The 15,090-nt window shown below is 32.2% G+C and overlaps 2 protein-coding genes across 3 annotated transcripts; both read left to right on the top strand.

Annotated features, from left to right (window-relative positions):
• Window positions 1–218: 218 nt before the first annotated feature.
• LOC118028765 (growth-regulating factor 12) lies at window positions 219–1,149 on the top strand (the record flags this gene model as incomplete). Its single annotated transcript, XM_035032476.2, has 2 exons — window positions 219–531; window positions 715–1,149. Coding segments are annotated over 2 exons (567 nt in total), but the record flags the coding sequence as incomplete, so codon positions are not given.
• A 7,429-nt stretch (window positions 1,150–8,578) lies between these two features.
• On the top strand, window positions 8,579–11,815 carry LOC118028741 (probable sugar phosphate/phosphate translocator At1g12500). Of its 2 annotated transcripts, none has more exons than XM_035032447.2 (2): window positions 8,579–9,953; window positions 11,026–11,815. In XM_035032447.2, exon 1 carries the CDS (start codon window positions 8,828–8,830, stop codon window positions 9,911–9,913), a length of 1,086 nt encoding a protein of 361 aa, XP_034888338.1. In that variant the 5' UTR covers window positions 8,579–8,827; the 3' UTR covers window positions 9,914–9,953; window positions 11,026–11,815. The 2 variants fall into 2 exon arrangements, with proteins under 2 accessions (XP_034888338.1, XP_073264059.1); XM_073407958.1 differs by lacking the exon at window positions 11,026–11,815 and adding an exon at window positions 10,024–10,327.
• Window positions 11,816–15,090: the final 3,275 nt, after the last annotated feature.

The following is a 15,090-nucleotide window of genomic DNA, read 5'->3' as shown; positions in this document are numbered from 1 at the left end:
TCTTTCTTTCACTCGGCTGACTCGGTCTGTTTTATTGGGCCAATTTTGATGCCCATTGCCATGAAATGGAGTCTCAAGCCCCACCTTCCAAACATGCCCGCCTTTCAAACTCTAGTATGCACTTGCTCTTATATTTTCCAATTTCTCTCCTTTTCAACCAAACAAGTCTAGCTAACAATGCCGTTCTCAATTTTTTTTCGTCTTTTTATTTGCTTTAATTTGTAGGGACTAGGCTTGCAAGTGGTTGGAACGTGGAGAGAAATAGGCGCGATGGTGAATCTGGGTCACCTGCACTTGGGCTAGGACTTGAGCTTGGACGTGGCGGGTCTAGTCCAAGACCAGCAATCAGCTGCAAAAAGCCTTATGGGTTCACCGTTCTTCAACTGCAGGAGCTACAACTCCAGTCTCTTATCTGTACGTATATCCAAGCTGGATTTCCTGTACCTTACCACCTTGTTTTACCTATATGGAGAAGTGTTGCTACTTCCCTTGGTGGTCTCAGTTCAAGGTTGTGCCAACTCTACCCTAGTCGTAAGTCCCCAATAACTCTATCTTCTTCTCTCTTCTGTTTTTAACTACGAATATCTTTCACTCAGTCCCCAATATACTTGTCTTCTTTCCATGAATACTTGATCGTTAACTAATTTACGATGTAACTAATTTTCCTAATCTTTAAAGGAGATTTTTTTTGTTTTTTTTTTTGTGGGTGTCTAGTTATGGGGTGCAACCCATTATATTTGGCATATAAGAAGGGAATGGAGCCTGAGCCCGGGAGATGTAGGAGAACAGATGGAAAGAAATGGAGGTGTAGCAAAGAGGCTCTCCCATATCAAAAGTACTGTGACAGGCACATACACAGAGGACGCCAGCGTTCAAGAAAGCTTGAGGAATCTGCTTCCCATGGTAATTCCAGCACCAACCTCTCCATTTCCCTACCTGCTGGAAACAGTGGTGCTAGCGCCTGGTAGTGGTCATCTCCTTCCAAGATGTCGTTTCTCTCCAAAGAGTGTTTTTCATGGAGACACGCAAGGAAAAATGAATTGATTGTTGTTTAGTTTTGTCTTAATTATCAAAATTACTCTTGTTAATAATTCGTTTAACGCAATATAAATTGCAAAAATGGCTGAATTAAAGTTGACTTGATTTTATAAGTGGATATGTAAGATGTACATACAAACTGCTTCAATATCGTATGAGAAGGGCATGAGTCTTAGCCCAAGTCCCCAGCCATGAGATGAGACCCGTTGTTCACAAGAATGACTCGTGGGTCCAAAGAGCTACTAGAATTAAATTCAATTCACAGTATTAAATTAATTTTTTTTGTTTGAAATCTTTTTCAGACAAATAAAATTTAATTAAAAAAATATCAAAAACAAATCAGACATTCAATTCTACTTGAGTTTAAAAATTATTTTTCAAAAATACCCTTCTCTTTATTTTATTTCAAAAACCCTAACTTATGTTTTTGGGCTGCCTTTTCTTGTATCTGTTTACTTTTTTTTGTTTTTGAGACTATTATTCTATCTGGGCTGCTAGATTCATGTAGGGTTCTGAACCTTTAAGTTGATAATATGTTAAAAAAAATATACTAATATTTGGAGTTTGGTCAGGTTGTTGTGTGTGTACAAATGGCTTTCTGGAAAAGAACCAAGATCCAATGCACTCTGATTTCATCCAATTGATGAGCAAATTTTGATACTAAGGTACTTTCAATGAACATATATTTTCAAAAAAAATTCAATAAATATTTAACAAACAATTAATATGAGATAGATTTTTTTATAATTTCTTTAAAACACCTATATTTTATGTCATTTTAAATAAATATAAAGATTCTTTTAGTAAAAAAATGTTTTTAAAATTAAAGATAAAATAGTCAAAATTATTAATTCAATTTATTTCAACAAGTATTCCAAGCAGTGTAATTGGTTTCAATTATGTGATTTATTATGTTATTCTAAATATAATAATTATAATATATTATTAATTGAATTCAAATCTGCTCATAAATTGAATTTAATTCACATTTGTTTATAAACATGCTGATAATCTTACAATAACTTTGGAAAGATTTCGTTATTGAAGAGATTTTAAACAACTTCATCGATGTGAAAAATAAAACCATAAGCTAGGTGAATTGATGGTGCTTGATATACACATGATCGACGATAATATTTAACCATCGGATCCCAATAAAACAATTTATAAACACATGATAATATTAAATAAATTATTAATATGGAGAATTTTTCATTCTATGAACCTTAATAAATTAAGTTTGCATATGGTTAATTATTTTCTAGCACTCCCGTCTATAGAATATGAATTAACACTACCAGTAATTTACCTTTCAAGGGGGAGATGTCCCCGTGCGATAAGATAAATACCATATTCAAATTCTTTACTCTCTCGTGTATAAACACCAAGCAAAAGACGATAAGAGATCAACGAAAGAATTTAAGAGATTAACTTTCATAATTCTAGAGAGGTATCATTGCAATCACAATCACAATCACATTACATTACTTTACAAAACAAACTAAAAGACTTTAAATAATCACTATTCAATTATCGTTTATTCATTTTTAGATTAGTTCTTTAGAAAAATCATACAATACACGTCTATTGAACTTCATTTCTTTTTAATCTTATCATTCCTTCTATCTTATTTTGACATATTTTTATATTTTAAAATTTGTTTTGATTTGCATATTCAAGTATATACAATGTATCAAGAAAATCCCAATAATAAATTAAAAATCAATATTACGATGTAGAATTTTAGACTATAACTAAAAAAGATTAAAAAACAAAAACCAAATTTAACATAAAGAAAACAACAATTGTTTTCACTAGTCAAATAGCATGAAAAGTTTAGTTTGGTCCATTATGTTTTCATTTTTTGCATTATTTGGTCCCTGTCTTTTTAGGTTCTTGTGTTTTAGCTCTAAACTTAATTTTTATGACGTTTTAGTCCCTAAATATTGAGGGAGGGGGTAGAAAGCAACTAAAAAAAGAATGGAGAGAGAGTGTTTATTGACCACATTTCAGCTATATAAACAAACAAAAAAAAATCAATATTGATGTCAATTGATTTATCTTAAGGAAAAGAGTTCGTTGGACATGGTTTTGTTCCTTAACCATGTCAAGAAAAGCAAATAGGGCCTCATAAAAGTATTTCTAATTTGGTTTTTTAAATTATTTTAAGGTGTTTAAGGGTTGAAAATAAGTTTATTGACATTCTTATGATATTTTTAAAGTGTTTGTAGGTGAAAATAGATTCAAATTTGAGTTTTAGAGGACCAAAAACTTGGATCCTAATTTTTTTTTGTCATCAAAGGTGACTTGAAAAATGCACTTGCAGTAATTGGAAAACCTATCGACAAATAACACGTTGTCTACTTCAAGTGGATGACATGTCATATGTTATGTTTAAAAACACTTAAGCCAATAATATATTGCCTGCTTTGTTTCTATTTTTTTAGGACAAAAACAAAATAAGACTAGGCACGCTTGGTCTTCTCCCTTTTAGGCCAAGAGCGGAGGGCCAATCTGCTAGGTCTAGCAATGTCTTACTTTTTTCAAGAAAAAAATAATTTTTTCATTAAGCTTTTTAATCAATACCCCCTTTATTATTTTTTAAATTATTTATTTTAACTTTTTTATATGCAATAATTTCTTTTTTTATTGTTTTTATAATTTCATAGTATCCCGAGAGATTATTCTAATTTATGTTGAATTTTTCTTATATTAAATTTTAAATAGATAAGTTGGACTCGCATAACTAACCTTAAGATAAATAAAATAAAACATATAAAATAAATTAGATAGTTGTGGTCAAATATTTACATGTACATGTGTTTTTTTTATTTCTTATAAGAAAGATGAGTTTCTCACTTTTACCATGTGAATTTTTTTTTCAATTTAATTTAAAACCTAGTTTAGATCATTTTCACTTAGTCAATATCTTTTTTTAAAAAAATTTAATTTAAATTCCAATGCAGGTCATGTTGAGATTAATAAGGATGATCGCAATTGATGATCATAATATTCGTTGCCAGCCTGGCTTTGGGTCAGGAGGCTAGAAGCACGAGCATGAAAGTGGTTTGAGGAGGAGTAATAAATTGCAGGTTATTAATTACTTTATAGAATCTACTTTTAAGAAAGAAATAAATGCCAAGTATAAGAAAGAAATTCTAAATAAAATATTTTTATCACTTTCATAAGTATTGAACTTTATATATATATATATATATATATATATATATATATATATATATATATATATATATATAGTGAAACTCAACAAATAACTAGTACCGATAAAATTTTCTAGCATACAATGCATAGACTGTCATTTATTTATTTTATCGCGATTAATTGGGAGTGGATAAGGAATGGAAATGGTAAAGGGGTTAGGTTGACCTACTTTTATTATACATAATTTATCAAATATTTAGTGGTTGGGACTTTACATCTTGTAAGATACCCATCACCTATAGTTTGTCAGTTCCTAGTTTTTTAATTAAATAAAACCGATTGTCTTGAGAATTTTATTGAACCTAACTTTTATCCTTATCCTAAGTTTGACATTTTTTTGAAAAATTTTCTTTCAATTGGCCGAATAGTTACCCCTAGTTATATATTATTGATAGTGTGATGTAAAACAAGTGCTAGTCATACTATCTCAAGAGAATTACTTGCACAAATATCCATTAGATTCCACTCGAGATTAATTTTTATGATGGAAGACTCGTTTAATTAGACATCTCTGTTCCAATCATGTTAATATCTTTTTGAGAGGGTGATGAATTTATGTTTAATTAATTTTACGAAACATTGATTTTGATAGATTTCTCTAAATATATAAATATATTAAAATCACAGTATTATTTTTCATCAACCAACTTATCTACAAGGATATGTATAAATATAAAAATTATAATATTATTGAAGAGGTTCAAGTTTATCCCATGATATCGTGGGCCAAGCTAATACTTGAGATATTTGGTTAATCTCTTTATTCTAACAATCTCATCCATTCATATTTGAAAAGTGGTTGGTGGATCATACTTGATATCTGTAAAAAAATCAGCTCTTATGTATTTGAGAACTCTCTGATAATTAAATGAGTATCGTTTTATAAAAATAAATAAATCATAATTTAGAAGAAAATCCTAAAATAGATATGTCATTTTTTGTTGAGAAAAGCTTAACCTTATTTTGAAGGATATTCCCCTCTCTTTTATACCCTCCCTAACACTCTTTATTAAAGAGAAAATATTAAAGTATTAATAAAATATCTTAACACTTTTTATTAAAGAGAAAATATTAAAGTATTAATAAAATATCTTTTAACTTCTCATGATAAAATATCATTGACTCACCAACATAAAATATATATAATGTGAAAAGAACATCAGCACTTGGTTGAGCCCAGAAATGATGGGTTATTACCTTTTATTTGATCATTTTTTAAACAAAAACAATAAATATTGATCCATTAATAGCTCCTTAAGTCTTTGAGTTTTATACTCAAAGATTTTGAAGAGTCTCTATAAGTAATAGATGAGACCTTTTTTACCTTCATTGTAAAATCTTACTTGCCTTACATAGAATTATTGGGATCTTCAAATCTAGGTGGCTTGTCCTCACTAGTAAAAGATGTCTTTCGAGAAATTGAATGTTGGTTGGCTTTTCATGCAATAATTGAGTGGAATTTTTAAATACGTGGTGACATGAAAGGTTATTCATCCGACATTGGGAATAAAAGGTTTGTTTCTTTATACCCCCAATCATTCTTACATGTAACTTTTCTTTCACTTTCACTTTTAGTGATTTTTTTAAAACTTTGCTCTAGCAACAAGACCACGAATCATCTCTTCTTAATTTCAAGAAAAGACTTACTTTAAGCATTTCCCTTTCTAAATAATTTTTACCTATCTTTTTATAAAATAGAATAAATAGACCGTAGGAACATCAAATCCATCTCTAAAAATAGAAGCATTTATGTCCTTAATGAGGAATTCAGGTTTCATCTAGAGCCTGAAAAAAAGCAACAGGGGACAAAGGTCCATTATGCTGAGCCCTAAGATAAAAAAAAAAGGGTGTCACATTGGCATCCTTCTCTGGTGAGAAAGGGGAAAAACCTTCCTGTAGGAGTCCTTCTCCTTCCCCTACCAAAGATACCCAGGAAAGAAGGTCTTGCAGGAGTCCTTTTTTTGTCCTTATAGGGGACTTTTAGGGAAAAAAAAGGTTGCCTTAAACTCCTAAAGATGACATCTCTAGTAACATAAGTGTTGTAAATGTATAGATTGTGGCATGTCACCAACCTAGAGAGTATATGGCTTAAATGCCTGACCTTACTAAGCATATCAGTAAACAGACCCTAGGCTCTGGAAATTACTGCTCCCATTTATATATAGACAATAAGGTATTACTTCCTTTTTTAAAGGTTCACGAGGGAAGTGTTCAACTATTATTAGTTGGGTCTATATCAGCCATACCCTAATAGATGGATAATCATGTGCTCTTTTGAAAGAAAAAAAATTATACGATAGTAAGGCTCGAGCCTACAATCAATGTTTTTAGAAGCTGTTATTAATTGATTATTGGTACAGATGGTGACAATGACATGAGGTGGTTCTTCACCTTTGCCAATAAAAACAATGGCACCATGAAGAACATATTGGCTATGAAGCCAATGAATGTCAGGAAGTGGAGGAGAAGATGGATGATTGTAAGATTCATTAGAACAATTAATCCCAGGGCAGGATTGCAACTCATCTAAGTTGTTCATGCTATAGGTGATTATTTTTTGTTCAGTTCGGTTTTTATAAAAAAAAAATTAATAACCAAACCAATTTTTTTTAAAAAAAAACTGAAACCGGTTCAACCCAACAGGTTTCGGTTCAGTTTGTAGAACAAAAATTGGTTCAAACCGGCTTGCTTGGTTTTTTTTGTTTTTTTGGTTTGGCTCAGTTTTGGCTCAATTTTTTTTCATTTGGGTTTGGTTTGATTTTTTCAATTTCAGGGTTATAAAACCGAAATTGAATCGGTTGGTTTTTCTAAAATTCTAATTGGTTTTTTTCACGGTTAGATTTTTTTAGTTTTTTTTTTTATGATTTTCTCGATTTAATAGTTTTTTCAGTTTTTTTGCTTACCCCTAGTTCTCGCTACCAGAGGGTCCCTCCATAAAGTAAACATCAAGCCTTATCAGAGATCAGATAAGGAGAAGAATCGTGTTGTGTTTGAGTCAACTTCAACCAAGTATGAAGTTAATAAAATAGCTCAAGAATACCACTAAGCCGTTTTGCAATATAGGTTGCAAACTTTTTTTGTTGTTGCCTTACTTGTAGCCTTAGTTTTGTTTTTGTCTCTACAAGATTGATTGCTGAAGGAGAAGCTTCAACTTTGCCTATTAGCGAAAGCTAACAAAAAGGGCCCCTGTCTTCATAATCGGTGGAGGCAAAGGTGGAGAGGTGATGGGGGATGTTAGTAAACTCCTAGCTCCCGAGGGTTCTATATCTCTGAGGATAATGGTAAGGGCCATAACCTTTGTGAAAGTTGAAGGTTGTGATCTTTCAAACAAGATGAAGGTTCAAAACACCTGTCATTAAAATTTTTTTGTCGAATGAAACCCGTTGACATAAAAAACAACAAGTTTTGTCTCTTAAAAGTGGCAAAACCTACAACTCTTCATCTTCTTGCTGTTTTTTGGCGATTTTTTCTCTCCTTTCTCTAAAATTTATAGATTGAAATGCTAAAAGAATGAGCTTTTATACCAACTCTTTTAAATTTTATATCTATAACAAGTCTTGACAAATTAGTAATGAAATTGAGTACATGAAGCTATAATCAAGAAAAAAATTAACAAAATTAAGCTACAAATGTTTAGTTTCTAAATCGGTGCTTAAACTCAATCTAGGTTGAAATTAGTTTCTTGACTCAATCTTTAAACCCTTAATAGATGTGTATAAATCTGTTTGTTTTTTTGTTTCAAAAGCGTTTCTGAAAAAAAAAATTAATTTTTTTTTTATTTTTTTGAACTTCAAATTAATATTGTTTTGGTATTTTTATATCATTTTGATGTACTGATATTAAAAATAATTTTTTTAAAAAAATATATTATTTCAATTTATTTTTAAATAAAATATATTTTAAAAAATAACAATTATTACAATAAAGCTAAAAAGGCTGGCTTTTGTTATTTATCTCGGAAAAAACTGTGTTGTGTAAACAAATCAGTATGTATATAGTTTAATTATTGAGTCTTTCGTAATCGCAACTGAGCCCCTGCAACTCAAGCAAGCAGGGGGGGATTTGCACAAATCGAGAACACCTTTCTTGGCCCATATACAATCAATATACTATCTATACTAACCCTCACACGTGTGCATAATCAAACCCTTAATTACAATTTACTCTCTTTTTTTTTTTTTAATTTCCATAAAAAGTATCCCTTACACAGTAAAATCTAGTCAGACCACAGTCACGTATCCATTACCGACTGACTTTTACATGAAGCTCTGTTCACGAGGTATCTAATGATTTTTATTCTCTTCCCATACCCTCCCTTAATCCAAAGGACAAGATTTCACCTCCACCCTAAATCTGAACCACCACCGTCCATTCAGATCCACACACAAGCACTTCACATGACTAAAAAAACGAGGAAATATCACCATTCATCCTCACCTCTCACTCACAGATCTCATGCTACACAGTTCAAGCTCCCAGCTTTCTTCCTCTCTCTCTAAGTAGAGTCGCACATTCTTGGAAAGAGAATATTTTTGTAAAATCCCATTTTGCCCTTGAACCAAAGAGGATGGTGGAGGCACAAAAATGGGCAACAAGGAGAATGAGCAACCCGAGAATAGTGGATGGCACCACCGTGTCAACCACCACCGATGACCAAGTTCTTGACATACCAGCAACCCCACCTGGTGATGTAAGAAACAATGCATATTCCACCGTGGGATCATATTTCTCTCCAAATATTTTAACAGCTGTGATAATTGCATCATGGTACATGTCCAACATTGGTGTTTTGTTACTTAACAAGTACCTGTTAAGTTTTTATGGCTTCCGGTACCCAATATTCTTAACAATGCTGCACATGATTTCGTGTGCTTGTTACAGCTATGTGGCTATAAAGTTTCTTGAAATAGTACCACTGCAGCATATTTTATCAAGGAAGCAGTTTATGAAGATCTTTGCTTTGAGTGCTATCTTTTGTTTTTCTGTGGTTTGTGGTAATACTTCATTGAGGTACTTGCCTGTGTCTTTTAATCAAGCTATTGGGGCAACTACACCATTTTTTACTGCTATTTTTGCGTTCTTGATAACGTGCAAGAAAGAATCTGCTGAGGTTTATTGCGCACTTTTGCCTGTGGTTTTTGGAATTGTTTTGGCCAGTAATAGTGAGCCTTTGTTTCATTTATTTGGGTTCTTGGTTTGTGTTGGTTCAACTGCTGGACGTGCTTTAAAATCCGTGGTTCAAGGGATTTTGCTAACATCAGAAGCTGAGAAGTTACATTCTATGAATTTGTTGCTTTATATGGCACCAATGGCTGCTTTGATTTTGTTACCGTTCACTCTTTACATTGAAGGGAATGTGGCTGCAATTACCATTGAGAAAGCCAGAGGGGATCCGTTTATTGTGTTCTTGTTGGCTGGGAATGCAACTGTGGCTTATTTAGTGAATTTAACGAATTTTTTGGTGACCAGGCACACAAGTGCCCTGACTCTTCAAGTGTTAGGCAATGCTAAGGCTGCAGTGGCTGCTGTCATATCAGTCTTGATCTTTAGGAATCCGGTGACTGTGATGGGCATGGCTGGATTCGCGGTTACAATCATGGGTGTGGTGCTTTACAGCGAGGCAAAGAAGAGATCTAAGGTCACAACTCACTGAGAGATGATATAACGATTCATTTTGATTGCCACCAACACCGGTGAGGCTTTTATTTTTTATTTTATTATTTTCTTTATTTACTTTTGATTCAATGTTTTAGTTTTTTACAGTTAGATTTTAATGGAAGAAAAAGAAGGGAAATTTGGATCGATTGGATTGTACAGGATGGTGGAGAAAAGGGAAAGAGTTAGCTCTTTTTCTCTCTTTTTTTTTTGGTTTTTTAATTGTTCGTGCTGGGAGGGGTTAAAGGGAATGAAATTCTATCACAGTTTCCCCTGTGTGTAACTTTACATAATTGCATTTACTGCAATTGGAACACATAAAAGAACTGATGCTGGTATTCATTTTCAATTGTTTAATTGGAAAGAGCAAAGTTCTTTCTTTTCATCTTAAAAGTCTTTTGTTACCAAGCAATTCCATTCTTTATCAGCATATGTTTTTTGTCTGTAAAATTGGCATTCCTTGAATTCATTTCCGGGTGTGGAGAGCTACCTTTTTTGTCTTTTGGATTCTTTCTCTTGCTTTGCATGCTTACTTGTTGTCTTCTTCAGCTAATTTTAGCAGCAAAATGTGTGTGTGTGTGTGTGTGTGTATTGATGAGTTAAAAAAAGCGTAGGACTGAGATTATGGAATGCTTGAATCAGTAGGTGTTGAATTTAATTTGAAATACTCTGATGGACATTTTTTCTGTGATGTAAAATGTGACTGTTATTGTGATTGTCATGTTGCATTGGCCAATTTTATTATTTTTTTGCTTTTATTTGTGATGGAGGATGCCTTTCATTTTTCCTTCTGGATAATGTCATGCATCAAACTGAATGTTGATAGGTATGAGGACAATTGATTGAGCCTGTTAGCAAATTTCTAGATGAGCATTTGAGGTTATTAATGCTCCTTTAGTCCCTACCAGAAGATGATGATATGATATAACTTTCTTTCATTCACAATTTCCATCTCTATTCATTTTGTAAGAAACTGGGCTGAAAAAAAAACTGTGATCAAGCTTTAGCCAAATAATTAAAATTACACTTCCGTGCCAATGGTATTGTTTGCTGCAAACATGTAAATCTTCCCTCCCCCATCTGTCAAGACCCTTTTCATTTAATCAACAGGGAGTTTTCCTTTTGGAAGGAAACGCAAAACAAGTTGCTCAGCATGGTTTTAGATAACAGCAGGGAGGGGAAAGGACATGTTGAAACGGCTCCCATACGCAATAACTGTACAAAGAGCAACCTTTTCTTTGAGTAGGTTGAAGTTGCCGGAAGTTTATTGAATTGGTTTTTTCCAGTTTGCAGTCATTCCTTACCAATGCCTAAGACTAATGCTGTTTCTTTAATCCTTTTCTTATTGACTTGAAATCATGTTTTAAGCTGGAGATCGACCATTTTAACGTATGAAGGTGACATGGGCACCTTCAGTTTAAGCGAAAGACTTTATTTTTAATTAAGGTGCCTCGCTGTCTGTCCCAACCACCACAGTGGTTGTGTGTTTGGTTATGGTTTTGTAGACTTTACAGTCAATGCACTTAGGTAAATGCATCATGTGGGGCATGAAGAATTGCATTTGCTTAAATTTTGGTGGTGGTTGGAGCTTCCTTCTCAGCCCAGTTTAGTTTAGCTTAGTAGTATGCATCATGTTAGTTGAAGGGTAAAAAGCTCTGGCTGAACAGTAAAGTCCTTTTCAATTCTCAATTTTCATGTGAGATGAGTCAAGCCCGCATTAAATTTTGTCTGTTTTAAAGCCAAGATTTTAAGCTGATATGAAGGCTTGGTTGAATAGATTATCAATCACTTCAACTTGGCTGTTCATATTTTGGCTTGGCTACTTGGTTTCGCATGCAGACATCATTCTGCTTTAAGTCTTTGCGAATCACCTTTTAAAGTAAACTAGATATTTCACTCGTGATTCATCATGGGACAAATATTTTTTTCTTTTACAAAAAAAAAAAAAAAAAATATATATATATATATATATATATATATATATATACATGCAAACATTTTCAATATATTTTTGCACTAAATTTTTTTTAAGTGAATTAAAAAACTCATGGTTGTAATTAAATAAACTAAAAATTATGTGTTAATAAAAAAAAAATTATTAATGATAACCAAAAATAGAACTGGAAAAATTTAGTGACCTGTATGAATTAAAATATTTAATATTGTAAAATTAAATGGAGTGTTTATCTAGTTGTGTTTACTGAATTTGTTTATTAAAAATAGTTTTATCAAACAATATTAAATTGGTTAAATAAAATAAAACTACAAATATTATAAAAGGTTGCTCATGTTAGAAATATTATTTGAAAATAAAAAAATTTTATTTTAAAAAATAAAGTTCTTGAATACAAAAGATAAAAAAAAATTATAAATGAATCAAAATGATCTTTTCAAAAATTAAATACACACAATACCATCAAAAAATAATTTGTCTAAAAAAAGTTAAATAAGCAAAAACAATTCATAAATGTGGGATATTAATTGAAACATAAATTTAAAAATGATTAAAAATATACATTAAAAAATGATACTAGTTTAAAAAAAAAACAATAATTTGTGTGTTGTGGCTTAATTTATTATACTCGGATTAGCAATATAAAAAAAAATCTAGGCTTGCGGGTCTAGGCTTGTTTTCATTTTTTCAAAATTTTTAACCTTATTTTTAACGGGAAAAAAGCAGGCAACACGTCACCTACCAAGGCAGATGATATGTCTTTTGCAAGCTTAGATTCCAGCCACTATTTTAGTGGCTAGAAAATCAGAGTAATGACTCTTCTGGCCAAAAAAACATGATTTTTAAGCCATTTTAATCCATAAATACTTCATCAACACCCTTATAACACTCACTAAGCATCCCATCAATTTCAAATACCCAAAAAATGGTCTAAAACCAAAATAAAATAGGCTTATTTTTTGTTTTGTCGGCTTAGATCTAGTTTTTTATACAACATTGAGACTCTAGACAACCACCATGAAACCCGTCTCATCTCTTCAAACCCATGGATACTAGAAAACTTATTTCGGTGGTCAAAAATGGATTGTAAATTGTGAATTTCTCTCTCATCACTAAAATCTAGGAACCTCTCTCTTTCTCTTCTCCCAAACCAAGAATTGAAAAATAATACAAATAAACTTGTGTATCAAAATTGATTTTTTAAAATTTAAAGATACTTAAATTGTATAAATTATGTTATTTTAAAGATTGAGGATCTAAGTGTATTTTTTATATATCTCTGGCACTCCATTCATGTTTGGTGCCTTTTGTATTTTGATCCCTTTTCTTTCAATTTCACCATTGACTAAAAATTTATAAGCAAGTGGCCTTCAATTAGAACCAAATAGTACAAAATAGAAATTTTGAGGACCAAAATACATTATTCTATAATGAACAGTAAAACCAAGGTGTTATGTGAGTATTTGAACAGTGCCGGGCTAAAGAATCTATAATAATAAACCTTGTACTGCAAGGACAAAATTTCCTCATCTCATTGGATGCAATAATGAAATGAACATAAAATACAAATAAATAGAATCAACTGTCAAGCTAAAACAGACACAGGAAATTTGACTTCGCTATTTCTAAACCATGATCCTTGATAGGAAGCCTAATGCCACTGCCATACTTGCACACAGCTTAGAAGCAGTGATTCCAGTAGCTGCTGATTGCGTGAGAAGGCAAGGGTGGTGTCTCGTCCTTGGGAAGACGAGTAATTGTTAGCTTCTGTTTCAATTCGCATTGCTTGCCGATGCTGCAAAGGCACCACTCTTCTCCTGGTTTTTCAGGTGTAACAGAGCATCATTACCTATCGATAGCTGAAGGCTCGCTTCTTTCTTCCACGTTGACAACTTTGTGGACTCATGAACAGCACCAAAACAATGCCATGAGGTTGAGGAAGGCGGCGAATTCTTCCATTGCAAATAGTTTTGAAAACGTTGCCCGAGTATTGAAAATGTTGTGAATTTTGCTGTGAAAATTCAACAGAATAATGCAAAGACCTGGTCGAAGCACAGAAAACTACAAGTGGATGTAAAACAATATCCGGTTGAATCTCTTACCCAAATCTTGCAATGATTCTTATACCAGTTGCGATGTTTTTTAAACACAATTTGCAACAAAATTACAACGTTTCCTGCTTTAAAGGCATGGTAGAAGGCACCAGCTTCTAACGTTTATATTATTTGAAATCTACACATCTAGTGTTCATGCAAATATTTGACATTTTAAGAGGCAAGTAGCAGCCACAACACACTAACGGTTGCATAATTCTGTCAAGAGTTAAAGAGAAAATCAACATACAGAGTTTGCCCCCAAACCGGAATTCTTTCCCAGAAACCCAGGATCGATTGCTGTCCAACCCTTGCCATCTCCGACGACTCATTCCTTAGCTCAGAGCTGGAGAAGAAGCTAATGCCACAAGTGCAATTGTAAGGAACATTCTCTTGGAAGCCATTTAATGTTTTGAGTGCTAAACTTACGAAAGAGTACCCCTCGTGGCTGCTTTTTTTCACTTTAAAATATTTTTGATGAAATAAAGCATTGGATTTTCATTTATAGATGTTCCATTTTAGTTCCCTGGCCGGTTAAGGAGGCATGGCAACTTATATAGCGCAACCAGCTGTGGAAGTTGATGCGATGATCACTTTGGCCCGAGGGGTTCATCACTTGACTGTTTTTACGGAAATAATAATGGAAAGCCAGTTTATGTAGACTGAAACGTATTGTCACCTTCTCAAAGTATAACCATTTATTTTATTTATTCATTTTTTATGCAGAGATTTATTTTATTTATTTATTCTTTTTTGGTGCAGAGGAAGGAAAAAAAAAAAAGACTAACTCTTAACAAAACAACACCAACAATGTCCCCCGTCAATAATAATAATAATAATAATAATAATAATAATAATAATAATAATTAATTTATTGTTATTATTATTATTATATCCTTTACAACCTCCAACTAAAATCTTCAAAAATTATTAAGTTTTGAAACCAACTAATACATATGGAAATAAAATATAATAAAGTTTGTTAGAAGTTAAAACCCTCCGAGACTAAAAACATCATAATTATAATATACTTTCAACATGTTTAATTTATTCATCTCTCCATTTGCTAAAAAGCTATTACACTCATTTCTATAAATAAAACTAAAAAAATCTAATAATATTGAATAG

This window comes from Populus alba, chromosome 3, assembly GCF_005239225.2.
Source record: "Populus alba chromosome 3, ASM523922v2, whole genome shotgun sequence".
NCBI classification, from domain to species: Eukaryota; Viridiplantae; Streptophyta; class Magnoliopsida; order Malpighiales; family Salicaceae; genus Populus; species Populus alba.
The sequence above is the reverse complement of the archived record's forward strand: the minus strand, read 5'-3'. Positions and strand labels throughout refer to the sequence as shown.

What these genes read in the sequence shown, in the direction of transcription:
- LOC118028741 (XM_035032447.2), top strand. Translation starts at nt 8,828, where the DNA reads ATGGTGGAGGCACAAAAATGGGCAACAAGGAGAATGAGCAACCCGAGA.